The sequence below is a fragment of the Stigmatopora nigra genome, chromosome 15, assembly GCF_051989575.1.
Source record: "Stigmatopora nigra isolate UIUO_SnigA chromosome 15, RoL_Snig_1.1, whole genome shotgun sequence".
NCBI classification, from domain to species: Eukaryota; Metazoa; Chordata; class Actinopteri; order Syngnathiformes; family Syngnathidae; genus Stigmatopora; species Stigmatopora nigra.
The window spans coordinates 2,713,144-2,739,066 of NC_135522.1; the positions used below are offsets into that span (position 1 = coordinate 2,713,144).

Below are 25,923 nucleotides of genomic sequence, written 5' to 3' on the forward strand. Positions count from 1 at the left end.
CTAATTTCCTTTATAAGGTGTTTCTATGGAGGGAATTGTGTAGAATTTCAGTATTTTGTCTTATAAAAATCAACATAGTGATTTTCTTGCCTTTTTTTTGCTGTAACTGGGCTTTTTTTTGTCCTGGAATATCCTTACAAATATTTTTTTGCCTGAAGCCTTTAACTCATTGACTGCCATTGACAATTCTATTAAAACTGGAAAGTGTGGCATGAACAATCACTGCCAGTCTGCCATTAAAAATGGATTGGACATTTCTTACTGTAGTTAGAAAGAGCCATAAAGTGATACATGAAGATCCAGTAAAAAAAAAAAAGAAAGAAAAAAATACATGTATGTATGTATATGTATATATGTGTATATATGTATATATTTGTATATGTGTATATATATGTGTATATATGTGTATATATGTATATATATGTGTATATATGTGCATATATGTGTATATATGTGTATATATGTGTATATATGTGTACGTGTGTGTGTGTGTGTATGTGTGTATATATGAGTATATATATATATATATATATATATATATATATATATATATATATATATATATATATATATATATATATATATATATATATATATATATATATATATATATATATATATATATATATATATATATATATATATATATATATATATATATATATATATATATATATATATATATATATATATATATATATATATATATATATATATATATATATATATATATATATATATATATATATATATATATATATATATATATATATATATATATATATATATATTTTTATTTTTTTTTTTTATTTTTTTTTTTCACCCAATTCAAATACTTGCATAACAAACACTAGTATTGAAGATGATTTATAAAAAAAACATCTTTTATTCGTCTCACTTTAAATGCCATTTAGACAAATTGAATAATGGCTCATGTGGCGTTTTTTGTTTTTTTGTTGCTCTGATTGAAAGTCCTCATTGGGAATCAGCAACAAGAAAATGAGCATGAAATTCCAAGCATGTCGGAATGCAATCGGAGCAGATGAATATTAAAGTGGCGAAGCTAGCATGGGCGTCAGGCGCTAATGCGAAGGAGGCCTTGAAGAATTCATACAGCTCTTCCCGATAATTTATTCATGTCATTTGCAAGTGTGGGGCAGACACACGCCAGTTAATTTTTTTTTGTTTTGTTTAAAAAATAAGCATAAAGAATTTTTTTTTTCAATTTCTAACTGAGCCATATTGTTTTTTTGTGATCGAAGCATTTTGGGCAATTTCCATAGCCTATATGACTCAATTAAAATTGTATAGTTATTTATGATAAAATTTTGTATGAACACATACAAAATATAAATATTTTTTGACAAAAAATAACTACTCTGATAACACATTTAAACTGATAAATACTACACAAAATAGCATTAATATTTTCAAGTATTTTTTTTTACCAGAAAGAAAAATCCAACTGAATAATTTATCTATAATAGTATGTTTGTTTTAAAATTAGAATAATTTAAATAAATAAGAATATGTACTATTAACGATTTTTCTTTTTAAAGTATTAGAAGTACTGGATAAAGTTTTATGTTCCTGTTTACATCTTTTCAGTTCATATTTTGAGATTATATCAGTTTTGTGTGACATATTCAGTTCATTCCAGTCTATAAAACCATAATATTTGTCTCCCTTAAAGATTTAAGATAAGGGCAAAGCTTTTGAAATTGTGCCCAACATATTAACTGACGACTGTATCTCTTAAAATACTTTTCAGAGTACTTGAAGCAGCTTTTTCTCCAAATTTCCAGGACTTTCAAGGCAAAAGTCATCCAACTCAAAGTTCCCATTCAATCCCACTTGAAATCCTGTCCAACGGTTTCAAAGAATTTCACATTAAAAGGTCTATAAAACTCTTGTAGCTGTTCGATAACCTCTCGTTCTATTTGTACATGGGTCCTGCCTTTAGACTTCCCAAGGCAGCGTGGCTGTCCGCTACTTTCCGGTTTCTTCAGACACGGGAAGCCCTTGGTCCTGTTGAAGTAAAAGTGCTTATCAGAGATGATCCGCTTGAGTCCTAGAAAGTCTTGAATGCGACCCATCTCGCCCGCCGGGTCCGTGATGAGCCGCTCGCCGCTTACAAAGTGCATCTGCGATAGGCGGAAGTAGCGTAGCCAGTTCTCCAGGTGTAAAATATACATACCGATGCGAATGGCGTTCCATGAGGTGTCTACTGTACCCAAACTTCTGTTTTTGAAGGCTAATTCTTCAAATGTTGGGATGTCGGGCTTCTTCGATAGAGTTTGCGTGTAGTCCGAGATGGCCCGGGTGACAGGGTTGCGCACCACCACGATTAGTTTGATCTGTTGGGACATACTGGAGATGCGGCGTGGTGCTTCCCTGGTGACAAAGTAGCTCGGGGTCTTCTCCAAGGTGATTTGGCCGTCCAGGGTTCGTGGCATGAGGCCCCTTAAAGGGAGATGACAAAGTATTAAAGTTGGTTAAAGAGACTGTGAATTTTGTTTGATGATTTGAGCCTAAAGATATGAAATCTGTTTGAAGATAAGTGATGAAAATGTGGACTATATTGATTTTAAAAATGTACCAGATGGGCGGGGTCAGCACAAGATATGATACATATAAAAAAGTGCATCCGTTAACAGTACATATGAAACATAAAGAGAAAAAAAGGATTAAAGTATTAACATACTCATCACTCATCATTAAAGTAAAAAGTATAAAGTACAAAGTATAGTAAAATGGGATGTATTAAGAAATATTAATAATTACCAATACAATTCCCTCATTATACACATTTCAGGTATTCCACAATGTACTTAACAAGATGCTGAGGTTATTTAAAGTACTGAAAAATGTGGAAAAAACGCCACGCAATGTTGATATATTAGAGTAAAAATGAGAAATTTGCAGTTTAATACAGTTCTCGTAAAAAAAACAAAACGTTCCAATGACAATAAATTATGAATTACATTAAGCTTGTTAGTCTATATTAAATATATTGTCTAAGAATCAAATAGTATACTAGATGAAGGCATATTGATCATTTTTAGAAGAATACATTCTGCTTCTTACTGAGAGAGACTCTCCAAAAAACTGTTTTCTTCAGAATTGTACTCAAAGTATATTGATTTTTATTGTTACTTCGACTTTGCAAGCTTTTTAAAGTAAAGTGCCCTGGTAGTTAAATAATAATTTGTCATTCACATGTCGTTCTTTTGGAAAGTCGGAGTGCCAACGTTGGACTACAACGAGTAACCGTCGAAGAAATAATAGGTCTACTTTCCGCCTGAAAAAGTGTCACGGCATTGTTTAGCCATTTCTTCACAGTCGTTCTTCAGTGTGTGGATGATTAAAGATGACATTTGTTCATTATGAGTGTAGCCAAGCTTCGATTAAAAGCTAACCTTTCAAACTCCAGCCATAGGTTACCTCTAAAGTCTCACAGCTATCGATCCGCTTTGCTTTATTCATCCCTAGTCGTCGGGGGCGCCGGAACCTTGGGGGCCGGAGAGCAAACTTAATCTTTCATGAGAATGTTACTACCGTATTTTCACGACTATAAGGCACACTTAAAAGTCTTAAATTTTCTCCAAAATAGACAGTGCGCCTTATAATACAGTGCGCCTTATAATACAATGCACCTTATAATACAGTGCGCCTTATAATACAGTCCGCCTTATAATACAGTCCGCCTTATAACACAGTGCGCCTTACAATACAGTGCGCCTTATAATACAGTGCGCCTTATATATGGAAAAAAACAGAAAACCAAAAACCACCACTGTCGGATATTAAAAAAACACAAACGCCTGAACTGAAACAATACTGTTAAATATGCAGATGTCATCTTAGTTAACAACATCTTCCATCATATAGCTCCTCCCCCACTGCAAGATTTTATACAAAAAAAATCCAAAACATCAACAATGGCTGGCTCTATAGGTGACTGTAAAGTAGTGAGTACTTCATACCTGGAAGTCAATAGCAATTATCATATTTTCACCACTATAAGGCGCACTTAAAAGTCTTAAATTTTCTCCAAAATAGACAGTGCGCCTTATAATACAGTGCGCCTTATATATGAAAAAAATGTCATTCATTGAGGGTGCGCCTTATAATGCGGTGCACCTTATAGTCGTGAAAATACGGTACTTTTATTTTTAATTTTTTTTATCGAAACGAAAACTCCTGGACATTTTTCACAGGTGTGCCTACTTTTGTGGTGACGAATAGAAGCGAAGGATGGAAGGTGTTTTTTGCGGCAAGCTGTCAGAAGCGCACAAAAATGGACTGACAGTGTGAAAGGTCGCAGATGGTGTCTTTATATAGTGCAACACTGACAGCTAAGAAACACTTGACTATCTGCATTTTGTTACTTCACACTACTATACAAAAGCTATAAAGTGCAGTATAAGTGATTTTGAAAGTCAAATAAAAAAGCTTTGCAGTCATTTTTATCTTCACTAGGGTCGCGGGGGTGCTGGAGTCTATCCCAGCTGACTTAATAATGAGTAATAAAGATACTAAATTAAAATGACTGGTCATATATTGTATCTGAAAGGTTAGAGAACAATTCGGCTAAAGAAATGAGGTATGCATTGATTGACCAATCGTCTTGCAAGATCACCCCAAAAAAAAAACCCAACTAAAATCTAATGTCTAGGAGACGGGTGTCAAAGTGGCGGCCCGGGGGCCAAATCTGGCCCGCCGCATCATTTGGTGTGGCCCGGGAAAGTAAATCATGAGTGCCGACTTTCTGTTTTAGGATGAAATTAAAATATATATAGATGTATATTAAATTCCCAGATTTGTTTGCCCTTTTTAAATCAATAATTTTCATTTTTAATCCATTTTTCTGTTTTTAGTTAAAAAATCATTTTGTAAAATATATAAAAAAGCTAAAATAAACATTGTTTTAGATCTATAAAAAAAACGGAATATTCAGGGCTTTTAATCCAGTTCTTTTAATCCATTTATGAAAAAAAATCTAAATTTTATATCGGAAGAGTATAGAATGAATATTAAATTTCAGGATTTTTTTCCTCCTTTTAAATCAATAATTGTAATTTTTTAATCCATTTCTTCTGTGTTTTTAATTCAAAAATTTTGTAAAATCTAAAAAATATATATAAAAAAACCTTAAGTAAACATTGTTTTAGATCTACAAAAAACTGAATATTCAGGTCTTTTAATCCAGTTCTTTTAATCCATTTATAAAACCCAAAAATCTAAATATTACATCTAAAATGGTCCGGCCCACATGAAATCAAGTTCATGTACATGGATTTAATAGTAGAAGTACAAAAGTGGTTACTTTCAAGTAAAAATCTTAAGAAAAATGATAGTACTTGCTATTTCCAAGCTACAATATAAACCAAAAGGATCGTCTACAGGATTGCACACTCCTAAAAGTGTATTACCTACACATAGAAATCATTCACAAATACCCTAATTAACCCATAGACAACTCTCCCATCCTCCATTAAAGATTTGCCCCAATGCAGAGTCAACAAAAACTAAAAATCGACAAAAATACCACACATCCCAAGAAGAACAACAACATACATTTCAGTAAAAGTCCTTCATCTTTATCTTCTAATTACAGATAGAAAAACACAACCAGACACACCAAGCTAGCAGAGAATTAAAGTTTAAGTCGGGATGCATTAGCAGTCTCTGCAGTGACATTTTAACGACGGTGAGAAAATAAACGCCAAGACAATGCGTTCGATTCTGTTAACACAAAAACTGCGTTGCTGCTTGAATGCTGCTCTAATTACAAACTGTGTACTCACCTGCTTGGCAACTTTAATTAGCTGTAAATAGGTAATAAGATACGATACAGTTGTACATTTTGCATTTCAATATTTAATAGCTTCCAATAAGTTCGTCATTAGCTGGTGAAGGCATTATTTTTTAATTCTGCATCACATTTAATGAGTAGTGGACTATTTATTATGTCAAAAAAAGGTATCACGTTTCTCGGACGCCATACTGGACATCTCATTAAAGAGCCAAGTTAATGATTTTGAACAGATATTGAGCTTGTATTTCGCATTTCATTCAATTTTGAAAGTGGACTAATGATGTTTTTGAGCCTGAGAGTTCTTGATTTGAAAAATAGTCCAATATTATTCGGATGGATTTTACAATAGAAATTCAGTAAGTATTGTTATGGAGCTGTCTTATTAGTCTTTTGGTCGCCGGTCAAATTGTGACAGAGACTTTATTGAAGTCAGCTCTCAAAATTATATTCATGAGAGAGGGAGTTGAATATCTGAGAGAGAGAGTTTAATATCTAAGAGAGATAGTTTAATATCCAAGAGAGTTTAATATCCTAGATAGAGTTTATAATCCAAGAGAGAGTTTAATATCTAAGAGAGAGAATTTAATATCCGAGAGAGAGAGTTTGATGTCTAAGAGAGTTTAATATCTAAGTACTGTTTAATATCTAAGCACTGTTTCAATATCTAAGTACTGTTTAATATCTAAGTACTGTTTAATATCTAAGTACTGTTTAATATCTAATTACTGTTTAATATCTAAGTACTGTTTAATATCTAAGTACTGTTTAATATCTAAGTACTGTTTAATATCTAAGTACTGTTTAATATCTAAGCACTGTTTCAATATCTAAGTACTGTTTAATATCTAAGTACTGTTTAATATCTAAGTACTGTTTAATATCTAAGTACTGTTTAACATCTAAGTACTGTTTAACATCTAAGTACTGTTTAACATCTAAGTACTGTTGAACATCTAAGTACTGTTTAACATCTAAGTACTGTTTAACATCTAAGTACTGTTTAATATCTAAGTACTGTTTAATATCTAAGTACTGTTTAATATCTAAGTACTGTTTAATATCTAAGTACTGTTTAATATCTAAGTACTGCTTAATATCTAAGTACTGTTTAATATCTAAGTACTGTTGAACATCTAAGTACTGTTTAACATCTAAGTACTGTTTAACATCTAAGCACTGTTTAATATCTAAGTACTGTTTAATATCTAAGTACTGTTTAATATCTAAGTACTGTTTAATATCTAAGTACTGTTTAATATCTAAGTACTGTTTAACATCTAAGTACTGTTTAACATCTAAGTACTGTTTAACATCTAAGTACTGTTTAATATCTAAGTACTGTTTAATATCCAAGTACTGTTTAACATCTAAGTACTGTTTAATATCTAAGTACTGTTTAATATCCAAGTATTTCACCGGCGACCAAAAGACTGGCGACCAAACGTCCAGTCACAATCTCCCTACCACCTAACAATGTTCTACTTTGGTCAAACCGTCCCAATTCGTACTGTTTTACATTTGGAAATGTGTTAGTAAACCTCAGCATGGAGGCGCAAACAACAACATACGCCCTTCAGGGGGCTTTGGGGGGGTTCTTTGCAGGTACTTGGGGTCAAGAACAGAAGACATGGCACCCGCTGCTCCCCTCTCTTAATGAGCGCTCACTACTGAAGCGACCTCCGAGAGCAGCCGCCAGCTGTTTCGCGCCGCCATTTATCTGGCTGCTGTAGCACGCTAGGTCTCGGGTTCACTCTTGCTTTCCTTTAGGGAAGGAGATACATCGTTATATGGGAAGATGACACCCATGTCTTTTAATTCAAAGTAGGAAGGAATGTCTCTTATGATGCGATATGGTTTAGGTGTACGTTTCCACTGCGATAACAAGTGATTTTTTTTCTTTTTTTTAAACAAACTAAACATTATTTTGACTAGGATATTAAAACATAATTAGATATGGTCAGGATAGTTTTGCTTAAAAAACAAATCTAACGTAACAGTTATTTGGCTTGAAGAATGTAAACAAAAAAAAACACAAAAACAAACAAAAAAGTCAATTAGTAAAAGGTCATTTTTGACTCAAAACCTTGCTAAAAATCGATGAACGCAAAATGCGCAAAAGTGATGACACTCAAGACCCAAAAGGGTTTTTTGGATGGATAAACGCACCAATTAAAACACTTAAAAAATGATTAATCTTAAAAACTAGCAGGTGAAGGACTAATTTATCAGAAATTGATCAAATTTTGCAATCAAAAACAATGTGAAGCACCAAAAACTTACTTAAATCTGTCTAATATGGATTAAAAATGAGTAGCCAACTCTACATTACCTTATTTTTTGAAGAATTGCTGATACAAAACCAAACTACACATTTATACCTTTCATCGACTCATTTTTTTTGTCATTTCCTGACAAACAACCCAACCATTTCCCAATAAAAACTGTCTTTACCAGTGAAATGCAAATCAATTTTACATCTATTTGTTTATATTTACTGTCATGAACCTTCACCACAATGTAAACAAACTGAAATTTTCCATAAAAACAATAATAATAAACCATATCCTTCCTTACAGCCTCAAAGTCAAACCCACTAAAACTGAAGACATGGTCTTAAGAGATAAAACTGACTCCCTAAAAAAATAATAATCGTAAAACACAAGTGAAAATGACTAAAATCCAGCCAGACACTTCAAATGGACTACTCAAAAAAAAACTTTTAAACAATAATTTAAAAGGAAATCATGCTCCATTTCTCTTGAAATGCTCCAAAAAGCTGACACATCGTGAAAAGTTAAGGCTGAACGCGGAGGGAAAATGTCCTCAACTTGAGTGATTCCCATAAAGTCTCTGTTGCTGCACCTCGTAAAAAAATGGAGCAAAAAAAAAGAAAGGCATCCTCCTCTTTTCTCATTCCAATATGACAGATAGACCGTCTAGAGCTTCTCCATTATTAAAGTATCACTCTAAAATTAGAGCTGTAAAATCACTCGGTCATGAATCAAATGTAAAGATTTCCCAGCTTGGACGAAAAGTGATAAATACTAGTACAAAAAAAGTCGACTATTTGTGCCAAAAAAGTGACAAAAAAATGTCTTAACACCCTCGACCTTGAAACGCCTTGTTCTCCAACTGCAAGCCAATACTTTGAAATAATAATTATTCATGGTTTGCAGTGCTGAGGGAAATGACTGACATTTGCTCCCCTTGAGCAATAAGACATTGAATTGAAGCCATTTTAAGAAACATTAACAGCCATTACGGAAAACGAATCAGCTGTGGCCGGGCTTTGATAGACTGAATGGCACATTTCCCGACAGAATCATCAAGTAACTTCACTCCCCCCCAAAAAAATGAAACATTTGCAGAGATTGATGGTTCCATTTTGAGAAAGTCTACCGATGATCAGGACAGGAACAATTACATGTACCCACTTTGGTCTGTTCTACGGCGGCCTCAAAGAGAATTTGTCCCACATCCCGACTTGTGGTTGGTGGAGAATAGAGGCAGACTTGCTGTATTTTCCGCAGTATAAAGGCGCGACTAAAACAGTGCCTTATATTTGGATCAATATAGGTTAATTATGGGTATAAAATTCCCTTTAGCACACCATGTAGTTAATGTATAACACAACTCATAATCACTACTACTACAGCTCCAACTGGTGGATGTATAACACAATCCTCTACAACTGTTACTACCACCACTACCACCACCACCAATATTACTACTACTGCTGCTACTACTGCTTCTACTAGTGCTGCTACAAAAATTTCTACTGCTACTAGTACAACTACTGCTACTACAACTACTACAACTACTACAACTACTACAACTACTACAACTACTACAACTACTACAACTACTACAACTACTACAACTACTACAACTACTACAACTACTACAACTACTACAACTACTACAACTACTACAACTTCTACAACTTCTACAACTACTACAACTACTACAACTACTACAACTACTACAACTACTACAACTACTACAACTACTACAACTACTACAACTACTACAACTACTACAACTACTACAACTAAAACTACAACTACGACAACTACTACAACTAAAACTATAGCTATTATAACTACTGCTACTATTACTACAACTACTACAACTAAAACTACAACTACTACAACTAAAACTATAGCTATGATAACTACTGCTACTATTACTACAACTACTACAACTACAACTATAGCTATGATAACTACTGCTACTATTACTACAACTACTACAACTAAAACTACAACTACTACAACTAAAACTATAGCTATGATAACTACTGCTACTATTACTACAACTACTACAACTAAAACTACAACTAAAACTACAACTAAAACTATAGCTATAATAACTACTGCTACTATTACTACAACTACTACAACTAAAACTACAACTAAAACTATAGCTATTATAACTACTGCCACTATTACTACAACTACTGCCACTACTACTACAACAAATACTGCCACTACTACAGGGAAGTAACTTGGAAATGCCCCAAAACAACCTAAAAAGAAAATAGCCCAAATATACAGCCCTGTAAGCACCCTAAAATGACAAGGAATTGATATAAAACTAACTGATTGCCTGCCATTTACCGGACCAATCATTCATTAAAATCTGTTGTAGCCTGTTTGCTTCAAGCACAGAACAGCAACGTGTACAAGAGTATCTACACTAGGCATTCTCCAACCTAAAAAAGATCAAACTACGACTCGGAGACTTGAAAGGGCATCTCTCAACTCTATTGATTTCCCCGGATCAGACGCTCCCTTTGGGGGGGGGGGGGGGGGGGGTGCGGGGGGATTAAAAGTTGCATGAGGCTGGACCACGGCAACAAATACTGGATCCGTGTTAATTGGCTCGGGGTGGGATGGAAAGACGCTTTGGTTGGAGATGCGTCAGAAAAAGCTTGACGAGGACAGGAAGCGAGACGCTTCTTGGTCAAGATGGGAAAAAGTACACATTATGCTGTGATAGGGCATCATTAAGAGAGGAGATGGCAAAGGTTGAAGTCAGAGTAATCAAAGAAATGGTGTGCTCGTTCGATTTTAATTGGAGTGAATGGCGGGCGAGTGGAGTGAATTGGATTGGAATTGTGGATTGGCCAGTCAATTGGACTGTGAAGTAAAGGGTTTTTCCATCGTTATCGGTGTAAATCGTTTCCAAATTGGGTGCTCGGACATTTGGTCGCCGGTCAAATGGTGACAGAGATTAATATCTAAGTACTGTTTAATATCTAAGAGAGAGAGTTTAATATCTAAGTACTGTTTAATATCTAAGAGAGAGAGTTTAATATCTAAGTACTGTTTAATATCTAAATACTGTTTAATATATAAGTACTGTTTAATATCGAAGTACTGTTTAATATCTAAGTACTGTTTAATATCTAAGTACTGTTTAACATCCAAGTACTGTTTAATATCTAAGTACTATTTAATATCTAAGTACTGTTTAATATCTAATTACTGTTTAATATCGAAGTACTGTTTAATATCGAAGTACTGTTTAATATCTAAGTACTGTTTAATATCTAAGTACTGTTTAACATCCAAGTACTGTTTAATATCTAAGTACTATTTAATATCTAAGTACTGTTTAATATCTAAGTACTGTTTAATATCTAAGTACTGTTTAATATCTAAGTACTGTTTAATATCCAAGTACTGTTTAATATGTAAGTACCGTTTAATATCTAAGTACTGTTTAATATCTAAGTACTGTTTAATATCTAAGTAATGTTGACTGGCGACCAAAAGGGACCAAACGTCCGGCGACCAAACGTCGGGTTACGCCAAATTGGAGTCAACCGCATTGTGATTGGCGCCAACTAGGATTTTATAATACGTGAGGTAAATTTTATTATGACTGAACAACCCTCAAATCCAGTTAGGAGAAAATCCATGGGTGACATTTTTGGTATAATTGATTGTCGGAGTCGGTCATCAAACCAAACGAAAGGCTGCAAGGCTTTGAAATTAAAGTGTCAATTAAAGTGGATTTGAGTAAAGATGACGCTGTCAAAACAAGAAAGTGCTATTTGGCCAACGATTCACTTTGATTTTTTTTTTTTTTTTTTTTTTTTTGAGTCGACATTACCACGCCAGCTTTCAACACTTGACTTATTCACGTTTTGATGCAGTGCGTTTTCCACAAGACTGGCCGACCGACGCGTACGTTCGCCATCACATAACATAATCAAACATGACACGCGGGATGTTTGAGCACCGTCATTTGTAGTCAGCACACCTGACCGCCTTCATTTGGACTCGAACGCATGCTCGACAAGTCATGTCATGTTTGTCCGTGACGGCGTTAGATAGTACTTGGGGGAGGCTCATAAAAATGCTATTTCAGTTTTTGGATTTAAATTAAATTAATTGACATTTTATCTGCATTGTATTCATTTCTAAATATGAATAGAATAGAATATAATACATAAAAAATGGGTGTCAAACTCGGGCTGGTTCGCGGACTGCATTTTAGATATAATATTTTGATTTTTTTTTAATAAATGGATTAAAAGAAGTGGATTAAAAGCCCTGAATATTCAGTTTTTTTTATAGATCTAAAACAATGTTTGTTTTAGCTTTTTAAAATATATTTTTTTAGATTTTACAAAATGATTTTTGAACTAAAAACAGAAAAAAATGATTAAAAAATTACAATTATTGATTTAAAAGGGGGGAAAATCAGGACATTTAATACACAACTATACTCTTCATTTTAATTTGATTCTAAAACAGAAAATCAGCACTCATGATTTACTTTCTCGGGCCGCACAAAATGATGCAGCGGGCCAAATTTGGCCCCCGGGCCGCCACTTTGACACCAGTGGACTCTAAAGTGTTAACTTTTGAATGGCTGTCCACTGTCTCTTATTATGTCCATAAAAAAGTTTATATGACTTTTAACTTTTATTTTAAGTAAAAATCCTATTAATGCCCTGCATTATTTAGTATCTCATTAATTTCTTCATTTTGATTTCCACCACAATAACAAACTTTTGGTTTTAACCTTTAGCCTTGAAATCAAAATCTTTCTAATACCTTCCTTTATATTAAAAACTAGTCTTCACATTCAAAGGAAAAAGTAACACTTATTTACTCTTTCATAACACAGAATTATTCCTTTTTAAAAATCACTTGCCAATTCGAATGAAAAATGACATAAATGACCAATAATAGACAAAGAAAAACCAGTCCTCTGCTCACCTGTACCAGCCCAGTCCCCGATGGTAGTTGCGGTCGAAAAAATGCGGCTCGGTCCCCAGCGCGCGCACATCCGGATGAATCCGAATGAACTCCAACACCGCCCTGGTTCCTCCTTTCTTCACTCCCACTATTAAAACACCGGGTAATTTTTTCATCCCGTACCTTTGCGGGGAAGTGGAATTCTTCAGCCAGCGAGACGAAGACGATGGAGACGGAGGCGGAGGAGAGGCGCGTAGTCGGCGCAATCGCAGCCGTAGCCGAGCGCAGTGCTCCGACTGGGCGAGAAGTTTCTTCCCGGCGGCGTTGGGGCTCGTCGGGCATCCACCACGTTCGTCCGTCCGTCCCGAGAGGACGCCGGTGTGACCGAAGATGAGACTGTAGCACAAGTAGGTGCAAGACAGCGAGACGGTCAACATGAAAGCGGATGAGAGAAACCGCTGTGCCATGTCTCCATGGGGGCTCAAGGTTCTGCATGGCGTTCCGATGGACTCGTCTTCCGACAGCTCCTCTTCATCATCATCACCACCAACACTGTCCTCCTCCTCCTCCTCTTATTCTTCGTCCTTCTCCTCTTCCTCGTCTGTGCAGCAAAAAAAAGGTACTCGTTTGACTCCACTGGAGTGGTGTGACGTCCTAAAAAAAAAGAAGCACCAAGTGTGTTAAAGTCCACCTTTCTTCTTAACTGTGGCTATAAAAGTGATTCTTTGCCCACCCGGAAATACCCCAAAAATGTTGTGACGTCATTCCGAGGGATTTCAAGTGTTTTAGTGCAAAAATTGAGCATGGTTGGTAATTGGAGAAAAGATGGGAAAGTTAATTATAATGTTTTTTTTAACTATTTGAGTGCTAGCCCAGGTAATATCAATATTTAAACTATTCATTTGGATCAATAAGCTTTCCCAGTCAAAGTGCATTTGACATGGGTCAAGTTAATAAGTCAATGGCAGCCAAAAAGTTAATCAGAATCATTATATGTACATAAAAACAAAAAAAAACAAATATATATAAACTAAAAAAATGCTAATTTTAATACCATGCCTATATTAAACAGTCTTGTATAAAACTGAAAAAAAAAATCAAGTACAAATGAACAATGACCACCTGGCTCTTACATGCCCTCTACTGGTCAACTCCGAAACAACAGGCAACAATAAATTTGCATCTAATTAATCCAATTTTTTTGGGGTGTGCAATATTTAATTAATTACCTTACCTTATATTTTTTATATTACCTGATCCCTAATCCCTAATAATCGTGTTTATGGAAATAATCCCTAATAATAATTATGTTTCTGGATTATACTGTTTTTCGTAGACCTTCATTGGCATGGGTACAAATTATGCTTCTTATAACTGCAAGACTCCAGCACCCCCTGTGAACCTTTTGAGGAGATCCAATAGGGAAAATGAATGTACGACAAACAGTAATAGACGACCAATCCAATTCCACAATGATCATACGATTGTACCCACATAATTAATACCTAAAAACAAATAAATCCCCAAGCTAATATTTGTCCGTTTTGCTTCAGATATTCAACATTAGCATGCATGTTTCCACATTTCTAAGCATGTTGGTCAAGCTACGAGTAAAAACAAGACTTCCCTTGCACAAAACAATTAACAGACGGGAGGGACTTGCCCAACCCGAAGAGCAATTATGTGCATATTGATGAGCAAGTGTTGCTGGAGAGGAAAAGCAGACTCGCAGGCTGTCTTCACACTTGCTTCTGTTTCTCTGGGACTCTTTGTTCTGCTCTCATGCAAATCGACAAACGGCGTCCTGCACAATCACTCGGCATATCCAACCCAAATTCATCTCGCCACGCCATTTTAGTCGCCGCTTAAATACTCCAAAACAAGCAGGTACAGTCCCTTTCGTGATTGGTTATAAATCAGTACTCTTAAAATTCAAATCAAGCAACCTTGCTAAACGCCGGTGGGAAATGAAACACCCTCAAGGATGACTTCAAACTTTTCTTGCTATGGCACACTATTATATGAGTTTGATCTGGCCCACCATTGCTTTTTTTTTGCATACACTGCAAAAAATAAACCTTACAAAAAAAACTATGTGATATTATACAAGCAAATTACGTGTCGTACCGTAGGGGGTTCGTTTCTTCTACCAATCTGTGAGATGAGGTTCAAAAATGGCAGTTTACCGTCAAAACACGTCAACACCCACCCGAGTGTTGTCAGTAGTTTTGCAGCTGTCAATTTGCAGCTTATCTCATACATTCGCATGTGTTCTGTTTGGAAGACAAAACACTCAAACACACACACATTTTTTCCATATATAAGGCGCACTGTATTATAAGGCGCACTGTCTATTTTGGAGAAAATTTAAGACTTTTAAGTGCGCCTTATAGTGGTGAAAATACGGTAATTGCTATTGACTTCCAGGTATGAATCACTCACTACTTTACAGTCACCTCTAGAGCCAGCCATTGTTGATGTTTTGGATTTTTTTTGTATCAAATCTTGCAGTGGGGGAGGAGCTATATGATGGAAGATTTTGTAAACTAAGATGGCATCTGCATATTTAACAGTATTGTTTCAGTTCAGGCGTTTGTGTTTTTTTAATATCCGACAGTGGTAGTTTTTCGTTTTTGGTTTTCTGTTTTTTTTTCCATATATAAGGCGCACTGGATTATAAGGCGCACTGTCTATTTTGGAGAAAATTTAAGACTTTTAAGTGCGCCTTATAGTCGTGAAAATACGGTACACACACACATACACATAACTACAAATACACACTGAGATGGGCTTAGGCACCCCCATGAACTGCTTTTTGAGTGGTTTTGAATAAAAATTGCTTATGAAGCACTTCATGTCTTCAATTTGACCCTAAACCAGAATATTTTCATGACTTCCTACGAGAAATAACACATTCAAAGAGTTCCTTTCCATGGGAATTTGCAGTTAAAAAGTCTATCTGTTAAGTATAATAAGTCATTTTTTCTTAGAAAACTTATTTTAGTTTGCCAGCCATTTATTATACTCCACTGACTGTACGATTGCCTCATAGAAAAAGCCAATTCACAGTTATTCCTCCATAGCAAACTTTGCCGAGGACATTATTTAATAAAGCCCAGGTTCTTCAACGTTTTGAAGAAATCAACGGATGATTTAATACGTTCATTTGAGTTCCTTTGGGGCCAAACGTGTTTCCTGACGGCTTTTAAAAACTAAACACGAGACCCGCAGGCTCCAAACGAGCAAATGATTTCATTAACGACAGACGGCGGCCGTCTGACATTTACGTGACGACAGGAGACGCAAAAGGGAGTCGCTTGGCAAATGAACAGTGGCGTGTGACGGCGTTTGGACTAAATTAACTTTTAGCTAAATCCTGCAGAGAACACGGCAACGGTGCCTTCCTGTAATCACGCGGCTCTTGGGATTAACTTGAAATTAAGTATTTGGATAATCTGCTGCTGCCAGTTTGTTGGAGGCGTAATCATGTCAGGCGCTATTGTCTTCTTATTGACTTATTCAGGAAACAAACACACACACAAACACACCTAGCAACAATGTACCGTATTTTCACGACTATAAGGCGCACTTAAAAGTCTGAAATTTTCTACAAAATAGACAGGGTGCCTTGTAATCCGGTGCGTATTTTAGAATGATAGATTTATTTAATTATTGGAATTATTTACATGCTATAACAAGAAGAAAATAAAAAAATATTTAGAAAAAAATGCATAGGGACCGTAAGGGTTAGACCAACTTGATTTTATATGGGCAGGATTATTTTAGATATATTTAGATTTTTTTAATTTTATAAATGGATGAAATGAACTGGAAAAAAGGGCCTGAATATTCAGTTTTTGTATAGATCTAAAAAAATGTTTATTTTAGCTTTTTTAAATATATTTTTAGCTTTTACAAAATGATTTTTGAACTAAAAACACAGAAAAAATGGATTAAAACATTACAATTATTGATTTAAAAGGGGGAAATCAGGAAATTTAATATACATCTATACTCTTCATTATAATTTGGTCCTAAAACAGAAAGTTAGCACTCATAATTTACTTTCTCGGGCCGCATAAAATGATGCAGTGGGCCAGATTTAGGCTCCCGGACCGCCACTTTGACAACTGTGGGTTAGACTATATATATATATACTTAAATTATTTTTTGTGTAATAAGATATATTGCTGCTTTTCAATGTCCTTATGTCACTCAAATATTAATGTCATTAATTCAGATTTGATTCAAATGATTTAAAAAAATAATGGCACTTTTCACATAAAAAAAAAAATAAAATAAAAAAAATATATATAAGAAAGGGGTGATAGCTGTCAAAATTCTGCAATTTTGTCAAAACCATATTGTGGAAGACATCTAGAATACTCAGAGGCAACCAACCAAAACCTGAGATTTGAACCCAGTAATGTTATGGTTCAAACATACTAACCACAAAGTCCAAATTGCCACCTATGCAAAGCCACAGAACAAACCAAAAAATCCCAGACTGAGGCTAAAAATAACCAAAGCCGATACACCATGCTATTTTTTCCCTTGTAATCTTCATGATCTCCTTTTTCTTGTGTATAAGTTTCTTGATGCAACAAGTAGAAAAGTCAAGTATCCCTGAAAGGCCATCGAAACAGCAGGCTGTCTCGCTACCTCCTCAACCTCGCTGTTAGCTAATTGCTGCTGACATTTAGCCTGAGCTGTTTAAAATCAAAAAGGCCTCCCTCGCATCACTTACTTTTGTCTGGTCACAATAGGGGGGGACGTGCAATGGTATTTGCCCATTGCCCGCCTCCATCCGCTGAGCATCTCAATGTCTGGGACCCCAGACCTAGAAACCTTCAATATACTTATATAGGCCTTAAACATAAAATTATAATACAAAATATAGCACTGAATCAACTTTAATATGAACAATTTCAACTTATGAACAATTTCAACTTATGAACACTTTCAACTTATGAACAATTTCAACTTATGAACAATTTCAACTTATGAACAATTTCAACTTATGAACACTTTCAACTTATGAACAATTTCAACTTATGAACAATTTCAACTTATGAACAATTTCAACTTATGAACGGACAATTTCAACTTATGAACGAACAATTTCAACTGATGAATGAACAATTTCACCTTATGAACAATTTCAACCTATGAACAATTTCAACCTATGAACAATTTCAACTTATGAACAATTTCAACTTATGAACAATTTCAACTTATGAACAATTTCAACTTATGAACAATTTCAAGTTATGAACAATTTCAAGTTATGAACAATTTCAAGTTATGAACAATTTCAACTTATTAAAAATGTCAACTTATTAAAAATGTCAACTTATTAAAAATGTCAACTTATTAAAAATGTCAACTTATTAAAAATGTCAACTTATTAAAAATGTCAACTTATTAAAAATGTCAACTTATTAAAAATGTCTACTTATTAAAAATTTCAATTTATGAACAATTTCAACTTATGAACAATTTCAACTTATGAACAATTTCAACTTATGAACAATTTCAACTTATGAACAATTTCAACTTATGAACAATTTCAACTTATGAACAATTTCAACTTATGAACAATTTCAACTTATGAACAATTTCAACTTATGAACAATTTCAACTTATGAACAATTTCAACTTATGAACAATTTCAACTTATGAACACTCAACTTATGAACAAGCGCTCGGAACCTAACTCGTTCGTAAGTAGGGCAACGTCTGCAAAACTACAGTATAAATTAGAATATTTCATATTCCGAGGGGTGCTGGAGCCCAGCCAACTTAGATCAGGAAAGGTCTAGTTTCTCCCGATTCTTATATATCTTTTTAATGAACTAATTCATGCATTAAAAAAAAAACACGTCTAAAAATGGTTACAAGGACAAGAGCCGCTTCCTCCATCTGTTCTCGTTAACTGACAGGCATATATTAGTGTTCTAAATTAATGTGCTACCTCTTCTACATCTTTTATAGCATACTTAATTCTAAATTAAAGCATGTGTAATTCACATTTAATGTTTTCTGCTTCTCCACGTGCAGCTGTTTTCTGATAACGACGTTTTATGTCGACAATATCTAACAAATTATTTCAAGGGGGGGAATGGATATTTATGTTGTTTTCTCACAAGCAGCCATTTTTCACTTTTAGATTTATTAATGAGCAAAAAAAGACTCCCAATCTGTTATGTGGAATTCTTCCCATTTGTGTTGTTTAATATTCATTGTTTAATATGAAAGGACATTATGGATTTCCTTCCAACTCACGATTTTGTTACTTCGACCTTTTCATTGGAGGATGAATATTTTGACAGTTTTTGGAGGAAAAAGTGGTCAAAATGTACGACAGCTGTCAAAACGTAGTATGACCTCCGAGTCTATTCCTTGTGGATGATTTCAAAACCCAATTTCGTTTTTTTTTTAGCCTACTGACATCCACTCACCTCTGAAAATGAATATTATAAAATGGATCCTATAATAGTTTCGGTTACAAAGATCAGAATGTATTATTTTAAGACGCAATAGTTTCAATTGCTGTAGATTTTCTTGACCTTTTGACCTCCACGTATTCACAAATCAGATTCTCTACAGTTTAAAATGCAAGTCACAATTTATGACAGTATTTTTGCCAACGGCCAACCCCCTCCATCCCTCTGACATCCAATCACCTTCATTTGCTGCCTTCACTAGCTTTAACCTGCTTCCCCCGGCAGACACAAAAATGCTAATTGGAATCAGCATAAATCTCCTTTTTAGGGATTTTTAGGTTAACCCTTAGTGTGCTCCCACTTACCTTCCATTGTGGGTCTTCTTAAGGGTTTCGTACATGCCTGGCCAACAACCTAAAACAGAAAAAAAAGGAATTTAATGATGTCATTCATAAAATGAAATGGATTCATATGCATTTTGATTGTTAAAAATGTGTTACTACCATTCTTGGTTTAGTGGTTCTTTCACCTGATTTTAGTGCGGACAGTCTGCATACCTGTCAACGTGTACGTTTTTTCCCGTATTTTATAATTTTTTTGATCATTTTTATTTGTATGCCAACTTTTGTAGAGGATTTTTTTAAGTATGTTTTTTTCTAAATCTCGTTTTACCCATTTTAGATCGTCTCATTTGTTGGTAGCATCTGATAATGTCATCGTTAACTGCTAATATTGTCATGCTTTAAGATAGAAATGTGCATATTTGTTCCCTTTTCACTATATAAATATAGCGTGTCAGCAAGCAATGTACTTGCACAGTCAAGCTGTGAGGGACATCTTAAATTTGAACATATATACATACACATACGTATACATGTGTGTACATGCACATATATATACATTCATACACATACACATACATATATAAGCACATATATACATACTCAGCCATTTTATTTGTTAAAGACCCTGACAGCTGATTGGAAGGATCTGCGGAAGCTTTCCTTCCTGTAATGAGGGTACAGCAGTCTATTGCTGAAAGAGCTTTGGAGGGACTCCATTTATCACTAAATAAGGGGAATTTCAATCATTAATAAGGGAATCAATTCACCAAAGTTGACAAGGTACAAGTCTGGGTTTGATTCCTGCTCGCTGACAGTGTATTTGTGAGTCCTATTCTGTTTTTTTGGGCTCTTGCAATTGGCTGGCAACTAATTCAAAGTCCACTTGGTTGAGATTGGAAGGACGCCGGCCAGCCAACGCAACCTGGTTCACCTGTGTGCCTTTATACGCGTTACAAGACAAATAGTGTGTGTGAGCTGAGCCCAGGTATCACGCCGTGAGCATTTAATGTCTTCCCTACTGCCCCACATGTTGTCCGGTCAACATGCTCTCCGGAGATGTTTCACAAGAGCGGCAAAGGGAAGGAATCTCATTGCGAGAAGCGATTGCAAAGAGGCTCCGCTGGGCCTATAAATCATTGTTTAATCAGCGAGCTCGGCCAGAGTGAGGTTACACACGTAGAGCTTGCATTAGCACCACCGCCGCCGTCGTCGATGGTGGTGCCGTTGCCACACTCATCCCTCCTGACTCCCACCTTCATGCTGCCATTTTTTTTCTTCCCTTTTTTACTTCCTTAGCACATCAGCGAGCAATGCCGAGCAATGACTCATGAGAGCACAGTTTAGTAAGTAGATTGGTGCAGATTTTTTGGCTATGGAAGATTAAACAAGACTTTTAAAAAGGCTTTTTTTTATTTTTGTGTCATTTTTTACAGCGTTCACTTTCTTTCAACCATGATTATTGACAATTAAGTTAAGGGGATATTCATCTTTTTTGTGATTTACTTTGCATTACTCCAACATATACTTTAAAGAAAATACTAAGAAGTACATATTATACATGTATAGATATAAATATTGTTTTTAAATGTAAAGATTTAGCTTTAATTTTCAGAGTTCAAGATATAACCTTGTACAAGCAACACAATATGTGAGAGGAATTTATTATATTTGACTAAAATATTTTTTTCAAGGCGCAACATTTAAACTAAAGGAGGAATTTCAAGTGTTTTCAATCATTTAAAAGGGATATTTGAAATATATAATTATGATTATACATCATGCTGCCACATACTGCTTTTTAAGTTTGGAGAAGGGAGCCACTTGCTGGAGAAACTGGGAATGATCTTTCCAATTATTATTTTTATAAGTGTTTATTATTATGATATTTGGGGAAGATTTGCATGTCTTTTGTTATTCATTAAATTATCTAGGTTTAGCAAGTCATTAAAAGGGATTTTTTGGTTATTATTTGAAATCCAGGTTGAAGAGGGAAACTAAAATTTGAAAGCAGACAAAAATATGATTACTTTTTAATTGCTTGTATTCAAATAGTTTGAATTTGTAGTTCAGAAATCGGTATATCAAAATTTATTGGCCTGTTTCTGAGATATTTCATGGCTGCACTCACCATAAATAATATATACACTTGAATTTTTTTAGGTATCAAATTTTCATTCACTATATTTTTTGTAGTACCAGTATCAATTCATAATGACTTTTTAAATTTAAAGAAAATGTAGCAAAGGTCAGAAAAGACAACTCTTGTAGAATCCTTATAAAAAGACCGCATCGTGTTCACTCACCGCCAAAGTTGAATTCTAACATCCAGACTATACTGTTACGTTACCATGACGACTGACGGCAGGAAGCAGAGGCACCATTGTCGTGGTTTTGCATTCAAAGACGCCTTGGGGGGTGTTCCTATCATCATGAATCAATGTGTGTGTCCCCTTAAAAGACGGACGAGTCAATGAAGCCAAATGCTGTACACGTCACAGATGGCATTTCATTGGTGGATATGGACCTGACTCCCAAAAATCACATTTAAGAAATATTTTTTATTTATTTTATCATTTAAAGTGAATATCCCAGGGTGATGCAGATTATATCAAATGGGCGTGTCATTGGACATTTGTCATTTGACATTTGAGGGCACACCCAAAATGTTTAATATATTGTGAGCAAACGTCCAAGGAACCAAACGTCCAAGGGACCAAACGTCCAAGGGACCAAACGTCCAAGGGACCAAACGTCCAAGGAGCCAAACGTCCAGGGAACCAAACGTCCAGGGAACCAAACGTCCAGGGAACCAAACGTCCAGGGAACCAAACGTCCAGGGAACCAAACGTCCAAGGAACCAAACGTCCAAGGAACCAAACGTCCAAGGAACCAAACGTCCAAGGAACCAAACGTCCAAGGAACCAAACGTCCAAAGAACCAAACGTCTAAGGAACCAAACGTCCAGGGACCAAACATCCAGGGACCAAACATCCAGGGACCAAACATCCAGGGACCAAACGTCCGGGTACCCTTTTTTGGGGTTGTCCACCTGGTATTGACAAGTAAAACAGCCAAAATGGAGCAACTTCCAGGCATCTTAAAACTCTTGCGACGGCAAATTGAATCCCCTCCCTCCCGAAGTCTCTGACTGAAAAAGGACGTCCATCGATGGACAGAAGCGACGCGTTTATCGGTCGATAAAATTAACGGAGAGAGTTCGAAGACAAGACGTGGACACGCGGGGGCAGTCGCCGTCACTCCGAATGGACCCTGGGCGAGCGGCGCTATCATTTGGCCTATTTGTCTTTGTCCGTCATCGCACTTGACATTGTCCCTTGATCAATAAGCACGTGGCAAAGTAGTCAACAAGACTAATGTGCTAATTTAGGACCTTTAGCAGTTATCGATTATGAATGTGCCCTTGCCCTTGAACTACACTTACACTTGTTTATATGCAAAGAGTAGCGCTAATGTCCTTTTTACCATAACGCATTCGCAGTACAGTATTGGTCATCTGTGTTTCTACTCATGGCAAAGCTCCCACTTGGAGGAAAACAGCTGAGCTAGACATAAATCATACAAATATATTCAAAAATAACTTTAAAAAAATTGAATAGGGTAAGATATAATTGTGTACAACCTGTAAAATAGATAATATTGAATGAATTGGTATAAAAACACTACAAAAATAAGAATCTGAATTTTAAAAAGGCATATTTCTATTAGAAAAAAATATATATTTCAAATTAAAATATACCTGTTAGTAGGAAAATTAAAATTCTAATTTTTTGTAGCGTTTTTGTAAAAAAAGGCATATTTCTATTGGAAAAAAACTATGAATACTTTTTTTTCTAGTGTTTCTATAACATTTATACTGGACACATCCATTAATATTTGGATAATTTCCTAGTTATTCTAGACACTTTCCAGAATCTCCTCATTAACCAAACAAAAGCATTAATAATTCCATAAAAAACAACATGAATGATCTACAAAACTACCCGCCACACAGAACTCCCCCTTGGCCCAAACCAAATCCAATAGCGACCCCCTCCTAGCCCACGAGCCACATGTTTAACCCTCCTATTCCTCTCATAACACCCACATAATAAAGTAGAGGTCACTATTAGTAGACAATGCATGCAAGCTCGCCCAGAAGCATCGCCCTTTACAGCAGGGAATGAAGCAAAGCATACAAAGCGGAGGTAATTACCACCATCCTTTAAGGATGCCTTTAGCTGAACACCAAGCCAAGAAAAGGCTGCAGATATTTTCATACAAATGCACACACACAGGCCATATGAGCTCACAACCCAGGAGTAGGGAGCTTAGGCCATTTGTCACAAACGTGCAGGCCCAGAACAAAACATTGTGTATGATTGATATGCCAAGCAATAGAAAACATCATGCAACAAGCATTACTGTAACCATCAAATGTAACTTAACGTAAAAGGACCATTTTAAAAGGCACAGTGAACATTCACTACTGGGTTTTTACAGTCAAAAAGATTGGATGTTAAACCTCACAGTGGCGGTCCTTGAGTTTAAAAAAGACGCCTTCAGAAAAAAGTAAAAAATAATTTAAAAAAATATGAATCTGAAGAATGAGAGCTTGTTTCTCCAAAAATATCTTGTTATACCCAATATAGCCAAATTTATTATTTCTGAGACATACATTGAGCAATATATTATAATATTTTTACAAATTATATTTGAAATGTATGGCAGTCTTTTTGTTCTGGAGTATTACAGTAAGAATTTTAATTTCTATTAATTATTTAACTTTTGAAAAGTCTTCATAGAAATGGTAAATGTAATTAGTGCCTATTATTTAAAAAAAAATAACATTAATAAAAAAAAATATGAAAAAGGCCTATTTTCAAGCTATAGCAATATAAAACTCCAATAAAATCATGTACATATTAACTAAATTCCATAAAACATGTATACCCTCCCTTTCCAACGGAAGAAAAATGCCGATTATATTAAATATGTAAAGATATAATGTAAACACGCTTCCTCTTGATGGATATTTAGTGACAAAAACAAATCACTTTCCCAAAAGTGTGTGAGTGCATACAAGCAAAAATCAATAGTGCAAGACACACACACTTGTCCGGCTTCCACAGTCAATTTCACTTGAGTGAAAGCTCATTTTCTTGCTATTCATTCCCTTTGTGGACTGACGCCGCCGCTACCCGAGCGACCCCTTTGGGCCCTAAATTGGGCCCAGCTGGGTCCCCCACCCCTGGTGATGCGCCACTGTCTGGGATGCAAACATTACACCCCCCCCCCCCCCCCCCCCCCAACCCTCAGTCTGGACCGGACAGCTTTATTTAATCTGCAAGTTGCCAACTCGCTAGCAAGCGCAGCAGGTGCCTGTTCATTCAATCTGCGGGGGGTGCTGGAATACAGCCAGTAATGTGATGATATGTATAGGTGTGGGTGTGTGTGTGGGTGGGTATGTGTGTGTACATAACCAAAAGCCCTGGAAACTGAAAGTGTTGAGGGATAATTTTTATAAGGATCTCAAACTAAAGCATAATGTGTATGGAAACATACTGAAAAACTGAAAAAATAACAACTAAAAAGTATGAGAAAATTGCATTGAAGTGCTAATGGAATAAGATGAAATGTAAGAAAATAGTATGACATTTTTTTGCTAATTTTGTATGATAAAATTGCATTGTAGTGCAAATAGAATAAGATAAAAACTAAGGAAATAGTAGCAGATTTTTTCCCCTATTTTTGCATTGAAGTGCTAATAGAATAAGATAAAAACTAAGAAAATAGTAGTAGATTTTTTTTCTATTTTTTATGACAAAATTGCATTGTAGTGCAAATAGAACAAGATAAAAACTAAGAAAATAGTATCAGCATTTTTTTCTCTAATTTTTTAATGACAAAATTGCATTGAAGAGCAAATGGAAAAGATTAAATCTAAAAAAAAAACAGTATCCAACAATCTTTCTAATTATGTAAAACAATATTAATGCATAAATACAGTTTTAACCATCACTATTTGCGACTTGTACCATGTTAGCTTCTCATGGTGACATAAAACTACATTATAACTATGATTTTTTGAGGGGAATATA

The 25,923-nt window shown here is 35.2% G+C and overlaps 1 protein-coding gene across 2 annotated transcripts in view; it reads right to left on the reverse strand.

Annotated features, from left to right (window-relative positions):
* Positions 1–876: 876 nt before the first annotated feature.
* hs3st2 (heparan sulfate (glucosamine) 3-O-sulfotransferase 2) overlaps positions 877–25,923 on the reverse strand; it is a 35,935-nt gene continuing 10,888 nt past the window's right edge. The window contains exons 2-4 of one of the 2 annotated variants that reach the window (XM_077734303.1): positions 19,847–19,895; positions 13,057–13,636; positions 877–2,463 (exon numbers count right to left, since the gene is read on the reverse strand). In XM_077734303.1, the coding sequence (XP_077590429.1) occupies positions 1,845–2,463; positions 13,057–13,502 (1,065 nt within the window). In that variant the 5' untranslated portion in view covers positions 13,503–13,636; positions 19,847–19,895 and the 3' untranslated portion in view covers positions 877–1,844. Of the gene's footprint in view, positions 2,464–13,056; positions 13,690–19,846; positions 19,896–25,923 lie in introns of both variants that reach the window. The other variant, XM_077734302.1, reaches the window with a different exon arrangement.